Source organism: Lissotriton vulgaris, chromosome 3_1 (genome assembly GCF_964263255.1).
Source record: "Lissotriton vulgaris chromosome 3_1, aLisVul1.2, whole genome shotgun sequence".
Lineage (NCBI taxonomy): Eukaryota > Metazoa > Chordata > Amphibia > Caudata > Salamandridae > Lissotriton > Lissotriton vulgaris.
Window position 1 is genome coordinate 237,998,728 of NC_141689.1, and position 18,950 is coordinate 238,017,677.

The 18,950-nt window shown below is 42.7% G+C and overlaps 1 protein-coding gene across 2 annotated transcripts in view; it reads right to left on the minus strand.

Moving 5' to 3' along the window:
* The window catches only part of ST8SIA5 (ST8 alpha-N-acetyl-neuraminide alpha-2,8-sialyltransferase 5), a 410,270-nt gene that overhangs the window by 181,717 nt on the left and 209,603 nt on the right, over window positions 1–18,950 (minus strand). For both annotated transcript variants that reach the window (XM_086960349.1, XM_086960348.1), the window contains one exon: window positions 13,866–13,958. In XM_086960349.1, coding sequence (XP_086816475.1) covers window positions 13,866–13,958 — 93 coding nt within the window. The remainder of the gene's footprint in view (window positions 1–13,865; window positions 13,959–18,950) is intronic.

Genomic DNA, 18,950 nt, shown 5'->3' on the forward strand with positions numbered 1-18,950 from the left:
AGGATACACAGCATCTATAGACTCAGAACCCATACAGCAGGGTCATCCCTCAGGATATACAATATTAACAGACTCGGGACCCATCCAAAAGGGTTATCCATCAGGATACTCAGCATCCACAGACTCAGGACCTGTCAGGCAGGTTTATCCCTCTGGATACTCAGCATCCACAGGGTCATCCCTCAGGATGCACTACATCCACAGACTTAGGACCAGTCCACCAGGGCCATCCCTCAGGATACACAGCATCTACAGACTCGGGACCCGTCCAGCAGGGTTATGCCTCAGGATACACAGCATCTACAGCCTCGGGACCCATCCAAAAGGGTTATCCATCAGGATACGCAGCATCCACAGACTCAGGACCCATCTAGCAGGGTCATCCCTCAGGATACTCAGCATCTACAGACTCGGGACCCGTCCAGCAGGGTTATGCCTCAGGATGCACAGCATCTACAGACTTAGGACCCATCTAGCAGGGTCATCCCTCAGGATACTCAGCATCTACAGACTCGGGACCCATCTAGCAGGGTTATTCCTCATGATACTCAGCATCTACAGACTTTGGGGCCCGTCCAGCAGGGTTATGCCTCAGAATGCACAGCATCTACAGACTCGGGACCCATATAGCAGGGTCCTCCCTCAGGATACTCAGCATCCACAGACTCAGGACCCATCTAGCAGGGTTATTCCTCATGATACTCAGCATCTACAGACTTGGGACCCGTCCAGCAGGGTTATGCCACAGGATGCACAGCATCTACAGATTTGGGACCCATCTAGCAGGGTCATCCCTCAGGATACTCAACATCTACAGACTCGGGACCCATCTAGCAGGGTCATCCCTCAGGATACTCAGCATCTACAGACTCGGGACCCATCTAGCAGGGTTATTCCTCATGATACTCAGCATCTACAGACTTGGGAGCCGTCCAGCAGGGTTATGCCTCAGGATACACAGAATCTACAGACTCAGGACTCATCCAGCAGGGTCATCCCTCAGGATACACAGCATCTACAGACTCAGGACCCGTCCAGCAGGGTTATCCATCAGGATACACAGCATCCACAGACCCAGGACCCATCCTGCAGGGTTATCCCTCAGGATACACAGCATCTCAGACTCGGGACCCATCCAGCAGGGTTATGCCTCAGGATACACAGCATCCACAGACTCAGGACCCATGCAGCAGGGTTATCCCTCAGGATACACAGCATCTACAGACTCAGTACCCATCCAGCAGGGTTATGCCTCAGGATACACAGCATCCACAGACTCAGGACCCATGCAGCAGGGTTATCCCTCAGGATACACAGCATCTACAGACTCAGGACCCATCCAGCAGGGTTATGCCACAGGATACACAGCATCTACAGACCCAGGACCTGTCCAGCAGGGTTATGCCTCAGGATACACAGCATCTCAGACTCGGGACCCATCCAGCAGGGTTATGCCTCAGGATACACAGCATCCACAGACTCAGGACTCGTCCAGCAGGTTTATCCCTCAGGATACACATCATCCACAGACTCGGGACCCATGCAGCAGGGTTATCCCTCAGGTTAGATCGTTATGGTGGTGTTGAGTTACCACCCAATCGCGCACTGTTCACTTGGTTAGACAGAATCTACAGACTCTGGACCCATCCAGCAGGGTCATCCCTCAGGATACACAGCATCCACAGACTCAGGATCCATGCAGCAGGGTTATCCCTCAGGATACACGGCATCTGTAGTCTCAGGACCTATCCAGCAGGGTTATCCCTCAGGATATACAGCATCTACAGATTTGGGACCCGTCCAGCAGGGTCATCCCTCAGGATACACAGCATCTACAGACTCAGGACCCATCCATTAGCGTTATCCCTCAGGATACACAGCATCTACAGACTCTGGACCCATCCAGCAGGCTCATCCCTTAGGATACACAGCATCCACAGACTCAGGACCCGTCCAGCAGGGTTATGCCTCAGGATACACAGTATCTACAGACTCAGGACCTGTCCAGCAGAGTCATCCCTCAGGAGACACAGCAACCACAGACTCAGGACGTGTCCAGCAGGGCCATCCCTCAGGATACACAGCATCTATAGACTCGGAACCCATCTAGCAGGGTCATCCCTCAGGATATACAATATTAACAGACTCAGGACCCATCCGAAAGGGTTATCCCTCAGGATGCACAGCATCTACAGACTCAGGACCCATCCAGCAGGGTTATCCCTCAGGATACACAGCATCCACAGACTCAGGACCCATCCAGCAAGGTTATCCCTCAGGATACACAGCATCTACAGACTCGGGACCCATCCAATAGGTACATCCCTCAGGATACACAGCATCCACAGACTCAGGACCCGTCCTGCAGGGTTATCCCTCAGAATACACAGCATCCACAGACTCAGGACCCATCTAGCAGGGTCATCCCTCATGATACACAGCATCCACAGACTCAGGACCCATCCAGCAGGGTTATCCCTCAGGATACACAGCATCTACATTCTCGGGACCCATCTAGCAGGGTCATCCCTCAGGATATACAGCATCTACAGGCTCGGGACCCATCCCGCAGGGTTATCCCTCAGGATACACAGCATCCACAGACTCAGGACCCATCCAGCAGGGTTATGCCTCGGGATACACAGCACCCACAGATTCAGGACCCATCCAGCAGAGGTATTCCTCCGGTTACACAGCATCTATTGACTCAGGACCCATCCAGCAGGTACCTCAGGAAACACAACATCCACAGACTTAGGACCCATCCAGCAGGGCTATTCCTCTGGTTCTACACCATTTACAGACTCAGAACTCATCCTGCAGGGTTATCCCTCAGGTTCACAGCATCTACAGATTCAGGTCCAGGACAGCAGAATTACCCCTCAGGTGACACTAACATTGCAGTTCTTACTATATTTTATGGTGATAAAGACTTGTAAAGGACATTGTTATCCAGAGAGAGGGCATCCTGGTCTTAGCTTCAAAGTTCTGAGGGCTCCACCAAGACACTCACTGGCGAATAGTATATTGGATACAGACAACATTGGTAGCAAAAAGCCAAGTTTTAATAATTTTGTGAAAACCGGACTAATTGTAGACAGTTTTAAGTGAAGGCAGTGATGAGTTCCATGTTTTAACTGAAAGGAATGACAATGGACGTCCTCCTAGTGAAGTGTCAGACATATGGGCCCACCAGCCAGATGGAAGAGTGAAGCATGTGAAACATTTCAGCATGAAAGAAAGTTTGATGAGAAGAAATTTACAGTTCTGCAGCTCTAGAATGAGTTGGGGCATGACGATATACACCGCCTGGAGCCTGGTCATGAGATTCACAGATAGGCCTAGGAAAAGAAAGTTAACATAATCAATGTAGGCTGAGATCACTGATTAATGACACTTCTTGTATGAGGTAGTAAAGAGAAGCAGAGTTTTCCAATGTAGGAAAATGGTTAACTTTATTTATGTGGGTCTTTATTGACAGAAGGGAGTCAAAGATAAAGTCTAGATTTCAAACATGGTCAGCAACATGAGGGGAAGGGGCCAGTGAGGAGGGGTAACAGTTTGCTAGCCATGAGCTCTTCTTAAAATACTTCTAGGTAGCTTGAGTGCTATCATCCATGTGGCTACTCAGCTGAATAAAGTGAAAAACAGGTGAAACTTTGCGATTTGGTGGGAAAGGCATGCATGGAAATAGAGATGCTGAAGAGTGTCAGATTAAGAGTCGAGCCCTGAAGAACATTGCAGGTAAGAGACTTAAAGATGCACAGGAGTGATGGAAGAGAGACAGCTTAAGCTCACTCAGACAGAAAAAATCCATCCCAGGTAAGTGCATGATCGAACCCCTTTCCCATACAAGCGATCCATGAGAACTGATTGGAAGGTCATGTCGAAGATCGAAGAGAGACAAAGGAGGATGAGGATTGCCATTTATTTATTATTTATTTATTTATTAATGAGATTTGTTAAGCGCAGGCAAATGCCCGAAGGCGTCTCGTCGCTAGATAATGACAGCTCAAAACGGGAAGATAACAAAATTTACTGGTTAAAAAGCCAGGTCTTTATTTTCCTTCTAAAGAGGGTAAGAGTCGGGCAGGATCTGATGTCCGCATCAAGTGAGTTCCATAGTTTGGATGTGGCAACAATGAAACGGCGATCACCCCATGAAGCTGTTTTAGTTCGGGGGACAGTCATCAACAGGGCATTCATGGAGCGTAAGGTTCTGTTAGGGGCATAGAATGCCAAGGAGTTGATGAGGAAGCGAGGCCCTAGCTTACGGGAGGCTTTATAGGCTATACAAAGTGCCTTAAATTTGATTCGATTGTTTACTGCCAACCAGTGGTAATTTTTAATCACTTGGGAGATAGATTTAAATTTTGGGGTCCCAGAGAGCATTCTAGCAGCTGCGTTTTGCACAGACTGTAGTTTGCGAATGACTTTCTGTTGAGTATTAATGAAAAGTCCATTACAGTAGTCCAGGGTTGACATAACAAAAGCCGTGACTAATGTCTTACCTGAGTCGGGAGGGAGAAAAGGAAGAATCTTTTTGATAGATTTAAGTTTATAGAAGGCAGTTGAAACTATAGAATTTGCATGAGCAGCAAATGTTAATTTGTCAATTAGTAGTACCCCCAGGTTTTTAACTTTAGAAGAAGGTATAGGCGGGGAGCCTAATTCATTGGGCCACCATGCTCCTGGCCAAATGGGGGACACATTTCCAAAGATCATTACCTCCGTCTTATTAGAGTTTAGCTTAAGACAATTGGTCGTCATCCAGTTGCTGATGGTCTTCATTCCTTGTTGAAAATTAGCCGCAATTTTATCTCCGTTATTTTTTATGGCTAGTATCAATTGGGTATCATCTGCGTAGGATGTTAGGCTCATCCCAAAGTCCTTGATGACCCTAGCTAGATCTGTCACGTAGACATTAAATAGCGTTGGACTTAGGGATGAGCCTTGGGGGACGCCACAAGGAATTGTCATCCGGGCAGAACTGAAGTTTCCCAATTGTACCATTTGTGTGCGGTTGGAGAGAAAGGAGGTAAGAAGATCCTTGGCCTTATTCCGAACACCTATAGCATTGACACGGTCGATCAAGATGTTATGATCGACCGTGTCAAAGGCCGCAGACAGATCTAGCAGGATAAGTACTGCCGTCCCTCGTTGGTCTAGGATTGTTCTTATCTCGTCTGTGGCCTTGATAAGTGCTGTCTCGGTGCTGTGGTGTTTACGAAAGCCAAACTGGGTATCGTCTAATAGGAGGTGGTCTTCAATGTACTGTGATAGTTGAATATTCATCAGTTTTTCTACTAGTTTTGCTGCATAAGGCAAGCTGGCAATAGGCCTGTAGTTGTTAGGGTCTTCAGCATCGAGGTGAGATTTGGCCATCCCACCCTCTTTGAAGTAGCATGAACATCCCAAAGGACAGACAAAAATGATTCTGTGCTGTGAATGCTTCTGAAATCAACTTGTGAAATATCTAAAGATTTGGTGGTCTCTTTGAAGTGCAATAGTTGGTCATTGGCCAGGCTTTCAGTAGAACAGCGGAACTGATGACAGAGAGGTAGTTACAAATGTATTGAGAGGTAAGCCAATCTGAAGTGGAAGGACTCTTATTTCCAAGCAGATGGTAGGTACATCCTGTAGGAGTATCTAGTTTAGTTGCTCACATAGGGGAAGGATCTAAAGTGGAGGCTACATTAAAATACATCATTTTTTGTATTACAGTTTCATCCCATATCCCTCGGGTTATCTAGATCATGTTTAATACTCAAATATCAGAGCTACCTCTCAAGTAGTACAGATTTGTACTGTTTCCTTTTTGTTATCCTCGACAAATAATAGAAATTCTATCTTGGTGGGGTTGAGCTTCAGGTAGGCGCTGCACATCCAGGTCTGGACCAGAAGCGACTTTCAAGTAGAGTTATCATCACCATATTAGTGGATCTTGATGCTGTTACTCATGAGTAAAGCACTTAGTGACACCTGGTAGAGGATGAAGATGACCGGAGATAGAATGACTCTGCAGGTGATAGGGCTATTTCGGGACTTAGAGGTGCCAATGTGAACAAATTAGTGAACGAATGAGTGGGGAACCCAATAGGCCCTTGCAGGCTTGGGTAATTAGTGTATCAACAGGTAAACGTGCATACAAGGGATTCTTTCTTCTACTTATTCTCTTGTTTTAGGAATCATCAGTATTATGCTCTAAACACTAGCTTACAATATTATTTTGAAAGCGTAATTACTTCTTTCAACATGAACAGATCTACAAAAAATTGTAAAGGAACAAAACACAGATGGGTGTATACTTCTTGAAATACAAATTTATATTGGAACAATAATAAAGGGTACAGGAAATACTGCCAATATAAACATATATAAACACACAGTGATCAAGATTTATATGTTTTTGTTTGCTGCAGTTATCTCATTTTCACTAATGTGGTCACCCATTCCAAATAATATAAACATAAGGAAATTGTAACTGATTATACAGAAAACAAATCCTTTAGCGAGAAAAATCACAAAGAAAATGGGTGCAATTGTCGACGTTTCGCTCTATGTAGTGAAGACATCTGCTGGACCATCGACGGTGGTTTCATATGTTGAATGACCCTAGGGAAACTACATTTTTGACTTATAGTAGTTGATGTAGTCTGGTCAGTTAAGATCATATCTGAAGTCAAAAGCACAACTATTAGATTGCTGGCGGTGACAAAGCAATTGTCAAATAGGTCTTGGGAATGTGGGAAGCACACTGGGGCAACCGCTCTTCCAGCGGTCCACGAAAACAAAGTTTGAAGTGTCAACATGGCCAATCACTTCATTAAGTGTTCGAGGACGGGCACTGCTCTGTACAATGATTTGCTGCACACACGGTCAGCATCGAGACACTTATGAGAATAAGTAGAAGAAAGAATCCCTTGTAGACAAGTTTACCTGTTGATACACTAATGTGAACAAACTGCCATTGGTTAGAAAGGTAGGAGAAGAACAAGTGAAGGACCCTGTTGCTGAATCTCAATTGAGACTCCAGGGTGTTTATTAGGATGGTGTGGTCGACAGTGTTAAAGGAAGCTGAGAGGTTTACAAGCCAGGGGTCATCACCAACTGTGGTCAAGGGGTCATTTTCTACGATGTGTAATGGAGCAGTCTTCGTGCTGCATTGTGATCTGTAGCCTGAATCAAAAAGTTGTGCAGGAGGTGGTTAGCATTAATGTAATCTTGGAGTTGAACATAGACTGCTTTTTAAAAGCTCTTGCCAATGAACGGCAGGTGAGCGATGGGCTGGTAATTGGTAAGGTCTTCATGGTCTACTGTGGGATTCCTTAGGAATGGGAGACTCTGGCCTGTCTTGAGAGCTTCTGGGCAGATGCCGGGGTGAGGGAAGTGTTGACAATGGAGAGCAGGGTAGAGAAGGTCAATGTTGGTGAAATAGGAGGATTACACACCATCAACAGAGAAGTGTTCAGTTAAAAATATATGTTTACTCAGACTTTGATCCATTAAGCATATAGCATTATAACAACATATACATCCAAATTTAAAAACAATAAATACATTTATAGTCATTAAAATATAAACAATTATTTTTCTCTTAATTGCCAATAAAAGCCATACTTTTGTGCAGACCACATCAAAACATTGCATATGAAATAGGTATTTTGTGGCTTCCCATCAATACAGCAAACCATATTTCTTTAAAATGTGTGTTAACCATTTTTATCTTTCCATCATAAAAAATAAGCAATCTAATAAAATATGGGAATTAGTTCATTTCATTTTCAACCCGTATTTGGAAACACTACCATTCTCTTTTAACCACATTGCCAGCTCTACACGATTATAAAAGAGATTAGCCTTTTCGATGCATCAGACGTCCCCCGGCCATCCAACGTCACAGTGGGCGTGTTTAGCGGACGGCCGGGGGCCGTCCGAACTAGGCACGCGTCGCATTCAGCCGCACCCCAGCGGAATATCCACTGCGGCAAAAAGTTTAAGACCAGTTCTAAATCCAAATATGTCCTGCCTCACTTTGGATTAGCCAAATAAAATAAGTAAGGGAATGCTATGCTATTTTGCCATGAATCCCATATATGGATTCTGGACTTCTTCGTAAGGATATACCTGAAATCTCTTCCTATGGATTTTGTTTCTATTCTTAAATGCATTTTACTTTTCCGGATTCTTACTGGTATTGTGATTATAGGTGAGTCCAAGGAGAAATTTACATTTGACCGATACCTCTAAAACTCGCAGCTCATTTTAGTTTGCTTCTCACAATCTCATCTCTACCATATGATTGTATCTTATCACCTGATTCTAAAAGTCTATTACTGAATTTCGATGCGGCTCTCTCAGACAGAGAGAACCAGGATGCCAAACCGGTCTCCAGCCTTATCACTTGAACAATATTCGATTTAGGCAAATTCAAAACTATTTTTAAACATTGACCTTCTATACTTTCCCTCTTCTTCATCAGCGCCAAGATCTGACCCACCATACTCCTTCCTAAAATGACATAACCTTATTATTGTTGGCATGGCATTCGCCTTTACAATTTCACAGTGGAATTTCCAGCTCAGATTAGATGAAAAATGCACACACAAGTATCTTTCCATATTCACCTTAGCAATCTTGGATTTTTCCAGACACCAATTGAATTTTTTCATCTTGTGCCCAAATACCAATATTTTGGGTTTTCTCCATTTCAGTATCCATATCTACCAAATGTTTTTTGTCAATAAAATATCAAAGGAATGCATTCAATTTTCTTTGGAAGCCCATTTGAGTCCTGTATATAATTACTAAATCTTCTGCATAAAACAGACACAACACTTGCCAACCTCCCATTTTAGGGTACAAGGACACAGTTCCCGACACAAATGCAGGCAAATCACTTAAATAGAGTGAAAATAATGTTGGGGCCAACTCACAGCCCTGCCATTCCTTATATTGATCTTTTCTGATAGGCTGCCAACGTTCTCCAATTGTACTGTAAAACAATTCCCCATTTGGAGTTCCTTCAGAATGCCTAGTAGACCCTAATAGATTCTGAACTGCTCTAGATTAACCCGCAATAATTCATGATTTACTAGGTCAAATGCCTCCTGAAAGTCTACGAAATTGCAAATTAGGTTCTCCTTACCTAAAATGCCTTCCTGTCAATTGACCATAGGCTAAAACAATTGTCCATCATAGCTTGCCCTTCCTGAAAGCATTGCTGCTCAGTTGGGAGAAGGGCATTCCCATCAACCCATTTCTTCAGACTTCTAGGAATACATTGTCCGTAAACCTTCTCCCCCACATCCATCAAACTAGTCAATGTATCATTCTAAGGGTCTGAGGCTGGGCCTTTCTAATGTATATGTTTGATGATTGCATCCTTCTTATTTTCAGGTATCAAACCTGTTAATGTAATTACTCTAAATAACCTAAAGTCAATCCCGCCCAACCAGTCAATATTTGTCTTGAGCATTATAACTGGAAGATTATCGGGCTCTGCTGCTCTTTTAAGGGAGAGGTCATTTATGACTTCCTGTATGTATTTCACACTGATACGTCTTAAAAGCTCCCCGGTAAACAGACATAATATCGATTCCAAAATATCGATTGGACAAAATATCGAGTAAAAAATATAGACTGGACAAAATATAGACTAGACAAAATATAGACAACAAAAATATCGAGTAATATCGACTAGAATAGCCAAAATATCGAATCAAAAATATAGACTAGACATAATATAGACTAGATAAAATATAGACAACAAAAATATCGAAAATAAGGTAAGTTATTAATATTTAATAATATTTGTGTAATATAAATCTGTAGCGGGATGTGGGTTTATAGGGGAATAGGGTGGGAAGTAATTTAATTATAAATAATTAATTATGTAAATTTAATCTAATTGTTAATTAAATAATAATTGGTAATTAATTAAAATATAACTGTTAATTAATTAAAAATTAATAATTGATAAATAATAAATTTTTAGTAATTTATTTTCTGTAGCGGGTTGTGTGGTTACAGGGGAATAGGGTGGGAAGTAATTTAATTATAATTAATTAATTATGTAAATTTAATCTAACTGTTAATTAAATAATAATTGGTAATTAATTAAACTATAATTGGTAATTAATTAAAAATAAATAATTGATAAATATTTAAATTTTAGTAATTTATTTTCTGTAGCGGGTTGTGTGTTTATAGGGGAATAGGGTGGGAAGTAATTTAATTTTAATTAAATAATTATGTAAATTAATTATATTTTTAAATTAATTATTAATTGGTAAATAATTAAAATATAATTGGTAATTAATTTAAAATAATTAATTGGGAATAGTAAATTTCACCCCTACGCTATCCAACGCTTTCCCTACTGTTGCACCCACTGGAGTTGGAATAGTAACTTTTACCCCTACGCTATCCAACGCTTTCCCTACTGTTGCACCCACTGGAGTGGGAATAGTAATTTTTACCCCTACACTATCCAACGCTTTCCCTACTGTTGCACCCACTGGAGTGGGAATAGTAATTTTTACCCCTACGCTATCCAGCGCTTTCCCTACTGTTGCACTCTTTGGAGTGGGATAGTAATTTTTACCCCTACGCTATCCAACGCTTTCCCTACTGTTGTACCCACTGGAGTGGGAATAGTAATTTTTACCCCTACGCTATCCAACGCTTTCCCTACTGTTGCACCCACTGGAGTGGGAATAGTAATTTTTACCCCTACGCTATCCAACGGTTTCCCTACTGTTGCACCCACTGGAGTGGGAATAGTAAATTTTACCCCTACGCTATCCAACGCTTTCCCTACTCTTGTACCCACTGAAGTGGGAATAGTAATTTTTACCCCTATGCTATCCAACGATCTCTTTAATGTAGCACCCACTGGAGTGGTTACATTAAATTTAAACCTTTTGCTAAGCTACGGTAAATATATTCTATATGTTTTATTAATAACATGTATTTAAATATATATATGTATTATTATTATTATTTTTTAAAGTTACATTAATTATGTAATAATGTTACATTTATTTAATAATTTTAACAATGTTTATATTAAATATATTTAATATTATAATAGTTTTAACTTATTTTAAAGACATAAAAAAATCTATATTTTGACAGTCTATATTTTTAACACTCGATATTTTAAACTCGATATTTTTGTACTTACCTTAGTGAAGATAGAAAGTCGATATTATGTCCCTCGATATTTTTTCATCGATATTATGGGAACTCGATATTTTGGTAGTAGATATTATTTCAGTGATCCAAGCTCCCCATCGACCTTATAGGTACCTGGGAAGGCACTATATATACTATAGCATAGGTATCTTCTAGATGTTTTATCCAGGCTGCTTCCGTTCAGCGGGCACAGGGGGGAAATCGATTTCAGGAGGTCCAGTCCACTGTGGGCACAGGAAATAAGTGCAGGTCATAGCTTTCGGGTTATATCGTGCACCAGCGTCCAATGCACATGGCCACAAGCCATGCACAGCAGAACATGGGAACAAGGAGACTGTGCACAGTTGTAGCAATGCCACACGTTGGGCTCACAGACTACTGGAAATTCCAAAAGACCATATTCACTGGGCTTTGGATGAAAGAAAATGTGTCTTAAAGTGAAGCCAAAGGCCACAGCCTGCAAGCCATGGCTTTAGACTTTGCTGGGTGGACCGTGGGGCAGAGGGAATAGCACCCAGAGAGCAGAGAGCTTGCTAAACTATGTCCATTTGGACATTCTAACAGACATGGGCTAAACATGGTACGCCAGCCCCAAGAAGAGCACTTGTCTACGAAAGGTGAAGGCTTATTTTCTAGTGAAACTCAGGAAGGTAATGGGGACTGGTGTTATTGACTGATAGCAGCTTTGCTGCTGGATAAAGCCGGATGAGGAAAACTAGCTTGTGTGATCTACTTGAACAATGATTCCCAACACATACACAGATGGACAAACATCCACATTTCTGCCATTCCCTCAGAGCTGAGCTGCGTAAACAATTTTGACAAACATTTACACAGAGGAGCATACAATACAATTTTGTGATTCCTCCTCAAACGACAAATCCTAGAATAATGTTTTCTGGCTTTTCCCCAGATGTGTCATGCCTGACTCCCATCTCAACCTCCACTGCTAGCACCATCACGCTGCGTGGCCTTTTGTCCACCCCCTACGAGGATTGCGCCCATCTCAGACTGTGCTGGGACAGTCAGCTCTGGTCTAAAATGATGACCCAGGCCCGCTATGGTCTGCCACATTGTTTCCACTGGGGTGTGAGCTATCCATACCTTGCCTTGCTGTTTACTTTGTGCATTTGAGGGCACCAGATCTCGTGTAAACTCAGAGGAAGAAAAGCGTTCTGATGGACATCTTGCATATGACCCAGTTGTTTAAAGAGGCCCTGTCTGGTACTGCAAGTTATTAAGGACCTTCGGCTGTTGACTACTGTAACATCTTGTACCTTGGCACCAACAAGTCAGTCGTCAAAAGACTCCCGGGTGCTTTTTGCCCTTCCAACGTTTTGCTCTGTCTCTGGCCTTCACCACAAACTGCATTGGCTTCTGTGCATGGCCCATAATATCCTGTTCTCCCAAAGGGCTCCTATTTTGCCCAATCTCCTGTCTTGCTGCAGACCTTTCTGACCCTATGTTCAGCTGATCTTTAATTGGCCGCTGTCACCCGCGTCCGGAGGGCCCAAGCCGGAGGGTGCTAATTTTGCGCCAAAGCTTCTGTTCTTTGGAGGCATTCTTTCTTTGCATCAAAAACATTGAAAACCATCTGTAAGTCAGGATATCTCTGAAATGTATTTTTTTTTCTACCGAAATTGATCTACGAAAGGCTGACAGTGTCAGCTTTCTATCTTCGAGGTCAAGTGCTAGAATGCCCCATTGCTGGGGCAGCTATGTGCTCTATAAAAGCCCATAACATATCCTGTTCAGAACCCATGCAGAGATTTTGGTGGTTATCAGCTCAGTACCACAAAGGTGAGACTTTGCTATACCTATATGTCCTTGCTAGCAGCGCTTTGGGGGAATGGAGAAGGTGACCCATATCAGTTTCTTGTCAGCCTTCTCAGACAGTTAGATTCCGCTGGATTGTGACTTTTTTCTGTTTGGACTTCATGTAAAAGGCTTGTCCCAATCCTTAATTCCTGCCCTGACTAACTTGTTGGCGCATTCCATGGAGAATGTACTTAAATCCTCGGCCAAGGGTGATGGAGGGTGTTACCCAGAAACTGGTCCTTGGATGCTTGTTTCCATTTCAGGGAAGACCTGGCTTGGCAGTTCGGGCTGGACTGTTCCCATGAGGCACAGGGTCAGACTGATTTGCATATAGCTGGGTCTGAACTGAGGTGGTGAAGGGAGCTAATGAATGATGATGGATTCAACCAACATCTGTGACTGGGGGTGAGTGTCTGAAAAGTTTCAGGACTCTGTCCATCATCTCCTTGTGTTTGCGTTGTTGTTCATACCCAAGTAGGGTACTCCACTGCCCTACCTAGTTCACTAGTGCAAGGTTTGTGCTAATATCTCAGGAAAATAAGTTATATTTGACTTTGAGTGTGCGAAAAACCATGGTGGTTAAATATTTTGACATTGCATGGAGTTTTTTGTATCACAGACTGTAAACAAATTCTTACAACAATATATTTTGAAAGGTAGATACAGGCTAATGTGTATAGTGTATAAATTCTTGGTACATCCAAGGCCTCGATGCACCTCCTATTTGTATTATTATCCCAACATATTGACAATACGCCGCATCCGGATATCAATTTGAATTTACTTACAAATACATTCTCTTGTACTATAATATATTCATAATGTCTGGAAGGTTTAATTTTACTTACATTGACAATACTCTGACACCCATGATGTCTCTCCTTAATTCCAGACATTTTGTAGAGTTGAACTCAAAGGGCCCTTCATAAAAGTCGAAGTACCTGAGGATGGCAAGTCGAAACATTAAGTCTTGATACATGGTCAAAAGTTTCAAGAGCAAAATTGACAAATGATTCCCAACAAAATATAAAGCTCTGGTAGAACTTGCTAACAGGTGAACACCCCACGTTCTTACAACAGCTGGAGTAAAGGTATCACATTAAAAATTCGAGCCACAATGGTGTAATCCTTGTTTAGAGAAACAAAAATAATACATTTACAGCATAAACACATATTTTAATTTTTTAATATATGGTTTTTACAGATGTTACAACTGATGCTAGTATGGAGAATATACAATTTAGAACGTGTAGCTAGAAGAAAAGTGCAAATACCTCCAAAGTTCCTCATATAAACAGAAAAAATGTATAAAAGAAAAATAAAGCAATTCATTAACATTTTGAACAATTAAAAAAAAGGAGCCCCATATTTATAATTTTTTCACGCAGCGCAATGCAGCAAGCCACCTTGTTGTGCTGCGCTGCATGAAAGGGAAAGGGCAGGAATGCGCTGTATTTAACATTATGCGCAGCATTCCTGTCCTTTCCTAGTGCTGGTGCATTATTGGCTGCCTAGTGCCAATGCAGGCACTCTTGTGTCATGGTGCAGGCATGCCTGCGATGTAGGCAGGATTGTTCTTGCGTTTCCTCCAAGAGAGTAGCCAGAAAATTAAAGTAACCCCTACTTTGAAATGAAAGCTCTAAAGTCATAAAGCAAGTGAATCAATCCGTCCCTAGAAGAGCTCCCCTCTCTCTACCATCCAGGCATCTATCCATTCACCATTTCACCCTTCCATCCACCCACTGATAACCACCATTTCACCTTTACGTTCTTACATTCATTACTTTTTCATGCATCATTCAATCTTTCCCCATTCCATCAATCCATTCACTTTGCCATTCACCCATTCACTCTACCACCCATTCATCCATCCATTCACTCTGCCATGCATACATCCACCCTGTCATCTATTCATCATCCTTCTAACCACACTGCCATCCAGTCATCCTTCCATGCACTTTATCATCCATCCATCCACTCTGCCATACTCACACTAATCCATCCACTCTGCCATCCATTCATCCATCCATCCATTCACTCTGCCATTCATACATCCACCCTGTCATCTATCCATCCACCCTGCCATCAATCCATCATCCTTCTTTCCACTCTGTCATCCAGTCATCTTTCCATGCACTCTACCATCCAACCATCCACTCTGCCATCCTCTCACACATCCACCCACTCTGCCATCCATTCGCTCATCCTTTCACCCACTTATCCATCATCCATCCATCCATTCCTTCACTCACATGTCCATCCATCCACCCATTCATCTGTCTAACCACCTATCCATTCACTCATTCACCCATCTACCCACACATCCATCCACTCACTCATTTATCCACCCACTTATTCATCCATCCATCCTTTCATCCTTCCCTTCACCCTTCCTTCTAATCAATAATCCTTCCTTCTGTCCCTTTTCTATTTAGCCATCTCTTGTTTCCTTGCTCCTGCTTGCTATTGATGCTGTATTCCTTCACAGTGTTATTTATGAGATTTTGCCTGTGGAGGTGTACACAGAAGAGGCTCCTAAAGGGCCCCACCCCCGCCATAGCTGTCAAAGCAGGGAGGGTGCGGGTAGAGGGGGTTCAGGATGCTCTTGTGTCCTCTTTCTACATGTGCTGCATTAGGGAAAAACGAGGAGAAATTAAGATATTTCTCCTTGTTGCTCCTCACCTGGGGAGGCGTAGCATTTTTACGCATTCCCAGGTCTACCACTAATGGTAAATCTGGGCATGCAACCAAATCCATGGTGGGGTGCGTTGTAACACCCATGCTCCACCCATGGAACACTCCCCCCCCCCCCCAGTATTTTCTATGGGAAGATACATTTTCTATTCGGTTTTGTGACCTGGTTATAAACTCTTTAATAGAAGGAGTTAAAAAGGCTCAAACATAAATTCGAATTCATATTTCAAATTTCATAGTTAAGCCAAGCCAACAAATACAGCCTGGGGGCATCAACTGCTATTCACCAAAAAGTCAGGGATAGCGGATGTGACGGCTGCTTAACCAACTAAAACATCTTAGAGATGGACCCTGTGACCCTCCTAGGCCACTCGCAAACTCCCAAAAACTGTGGGGCACATGCATCAACCTATTTAGGAAGTGCAAACGGTGCAAATCGGTAAATTCGGCCGTTTGCGCTTCCTAAATAAGTTTTTGGGATGCATGAAACATTTTTTCAAAATTCGTTTTTTTTTGCATTTCCTAAAAATGCGAATGCATTTAAGGAATCACATTTGTGCGATTCCTTAAATGCAATGCATCATTTTTTTGAAAAATGCAAATTTTGAAATAGGAAGTGCAAATTAACACGAGGTTGACCCTCGTGTTAATTTGCGAAATTGTTTCAAAAAGCACAAAAATGCATTTTGAAAAGTGTCATGTTACAGACACACATGTCCTTAGGACATGTGTGTGCGAAACATTCACTTTAAAATACATTTCAGGGGTGCAGGGGGGGTCCTTTGGACCCCCCTCTGCACCCTTGCAATGCATCAACAAATTGCGATTTCCTAAAAAAAGAAATGCAAAACGGCATTGATTCCTATGGGCCTCTAGGCCCATAGGAATCAATGTAATGCCATTCCTTAATTGTGATTCGCAATTAAGTAATCGCATATTCCGAAATTTAAGAAATCCTAAAAAATTTTAGGATTTCTTGATGCATAGGATTTTGCAATTCCTAAATAGCGATTCCTTAAGCCCACAGCAAGAGGAACAAAAATTAAATAATGTAAATTATTCCCTTAGAGCTATGCTTGTTTCCAATCCATGCCCTTGCCTCTTGATCCCCGAAACCAGTGGTAGCAAGACAGTGTCAATGGTATCAGAGGGCGCCAAGAACTGACCCCCTGGTGAGGCCATAATTGTAACAGGAAGAAGGAAACTATCAGGCACATGCATCAATCATTTTTGAGATTGCAAATGGTGAGATTCGCAAAAATCAGCCGTTTATAAAAACTGCATTTTTGATGCATCAAGATACTCGCAATTTGAGAATTCGCAATTATTTGCGATTTCTCAAATTGCAATTAAAGAATCGCATTTTGCGATTCCTTAAATGCAATGCAAGAACCACTTTAGAATAGTGATTTCGCTAATAGGGGGCGCAAATTACCATGAAGTTGAACTTGATGGTAATTTGCAAAATACTTTGAAAAATGCACGCAACATGGGTTCACAACACTATTTCAGGGGTGCACCAGGGTGTCATTTTGACACCCTTGCAATTGCATGCGCAATTTGCGAGTACCGATTGGTACTCGCAAATTGCGCATGCAATCTCCCATTCATTCCTAAAGACCCATAGGAATGGCTCATTCCTATGGGCCTCTAAGCCCATAGGAATGAATGGGGAGCCATTCCTTAATTGCGACTCTCAATTTGCGAGTTGCAATTAAGGAATTTTTAGGAATCGCTATTTTCTCACGATTCCTACATGCATAGACATTTGCACTTCCTTATTAGCAAATCCTTATTTTTCGCTAATAAGGAAATGCAAATGGCATGTTTGATGCATGTGCCTGTGAAGTGTGCACGACCAAGTGCTGCTGGCTGAAAGGCGGCGCCGACTGAAAGCCACCCTCATGACGGCTAAACACCAAACCATGTGACAAGTTGGTTGAGCACATTTCACGCGACAGTTACAATTAGACGACATATTCGAGACATTGCCTCACGGTGCCCCTAACTAGAACAACCTTTCAGCAACTCCGCTCTTGCACAGACCTTCCTGAGTGAGCTCTCTGTGCCCTCTCTAAACGAGTGAGTGCAGCTCAGATGTCGGACACCTGATTAGCTGAGAGAAAGGCCTGTTGCTTTCCATCAGAGGGCAGGGCGGGGAGCTCCGGCGGCTGCCACTTGGAAGCTAGGCTGTAGGAAGGATACATATGCAGTTCCCATCACCGCTGCTTTCGACGACACTTCCTGTTTACCAAAACAGCAGGGCCAAACATGGAGGGCGGGGGGTGCTGACACAGGCACTTAAATAGACCTGTACCCGGGCTGGACAGGAAAGAAACAGGAGCTGAGATGGAAGCGCGAGGGGCCAAATACTGCAGCAATGCAAGGAATGTCCAGGCTGCAGAAACCATAATCCACACAGTCTGTAATATCTCATGGGGTTATGAGGAGGTCATTAATAGGTATTAAACGCCTGAGCGTTTTTATGATCAAAACTCAGGTATTTGATGTCTACCATTATATAAAAGAATCTCTTATGTTAAAAGCTAATGAGCACCTCGTGCAGAAGAGATACAGTAACACAGCTTTGGCAAACCCAATTGGTCTGGCCTTGGCCTCCTCCAGCCTTTTGACAATTCTTTTTTCATTGACTTTGCAAAACTTTATTATTCTGGAAGCTGCCGGGCCCTCATTAAACAAACATTTGCAATGCAATAGGTCTCGCATTATTAAAGTTTGAGCTGTTGGTGCTGCATTATTATTAGCAATGCCAATAGCTCAAACTTTAATAATGCGAGATCTATTGCATTGTAAATGCTTTTTTCGGACTTGTGCCCTGCCCGGCATTCAGCAGATCCAACACCCCGCTCTTGAGATTTACAGCCCGCTCTTGAGATATTCAACCCTGCGCTTGTTTTACTTTTACTAATTAAGCATTGACCCTAATGAAAGGATCATTCATAGAAAAGCATGGCTACCGCGTAGATGTCTGTCCGCTCTGCTGCAGCCCAGCCGCAGCCCAGCCGCATGGATGTCTGTGCGCTCTGCAGCAGCCCTTTGCAAATGCGTCCATTCCTCCTCGCACTACAACGACCTCGAACCTCATCTTTGAACTTGAGTTACACGTTCGGTGAAAGTGATGTTTCCTTTGCGAGCACTGCCTATAACGAACAATGTATAACTAACAGCCCAAGATCGGTGTCTTGGCCTCACGATAATAAACGTGTCAATCTCTCGCC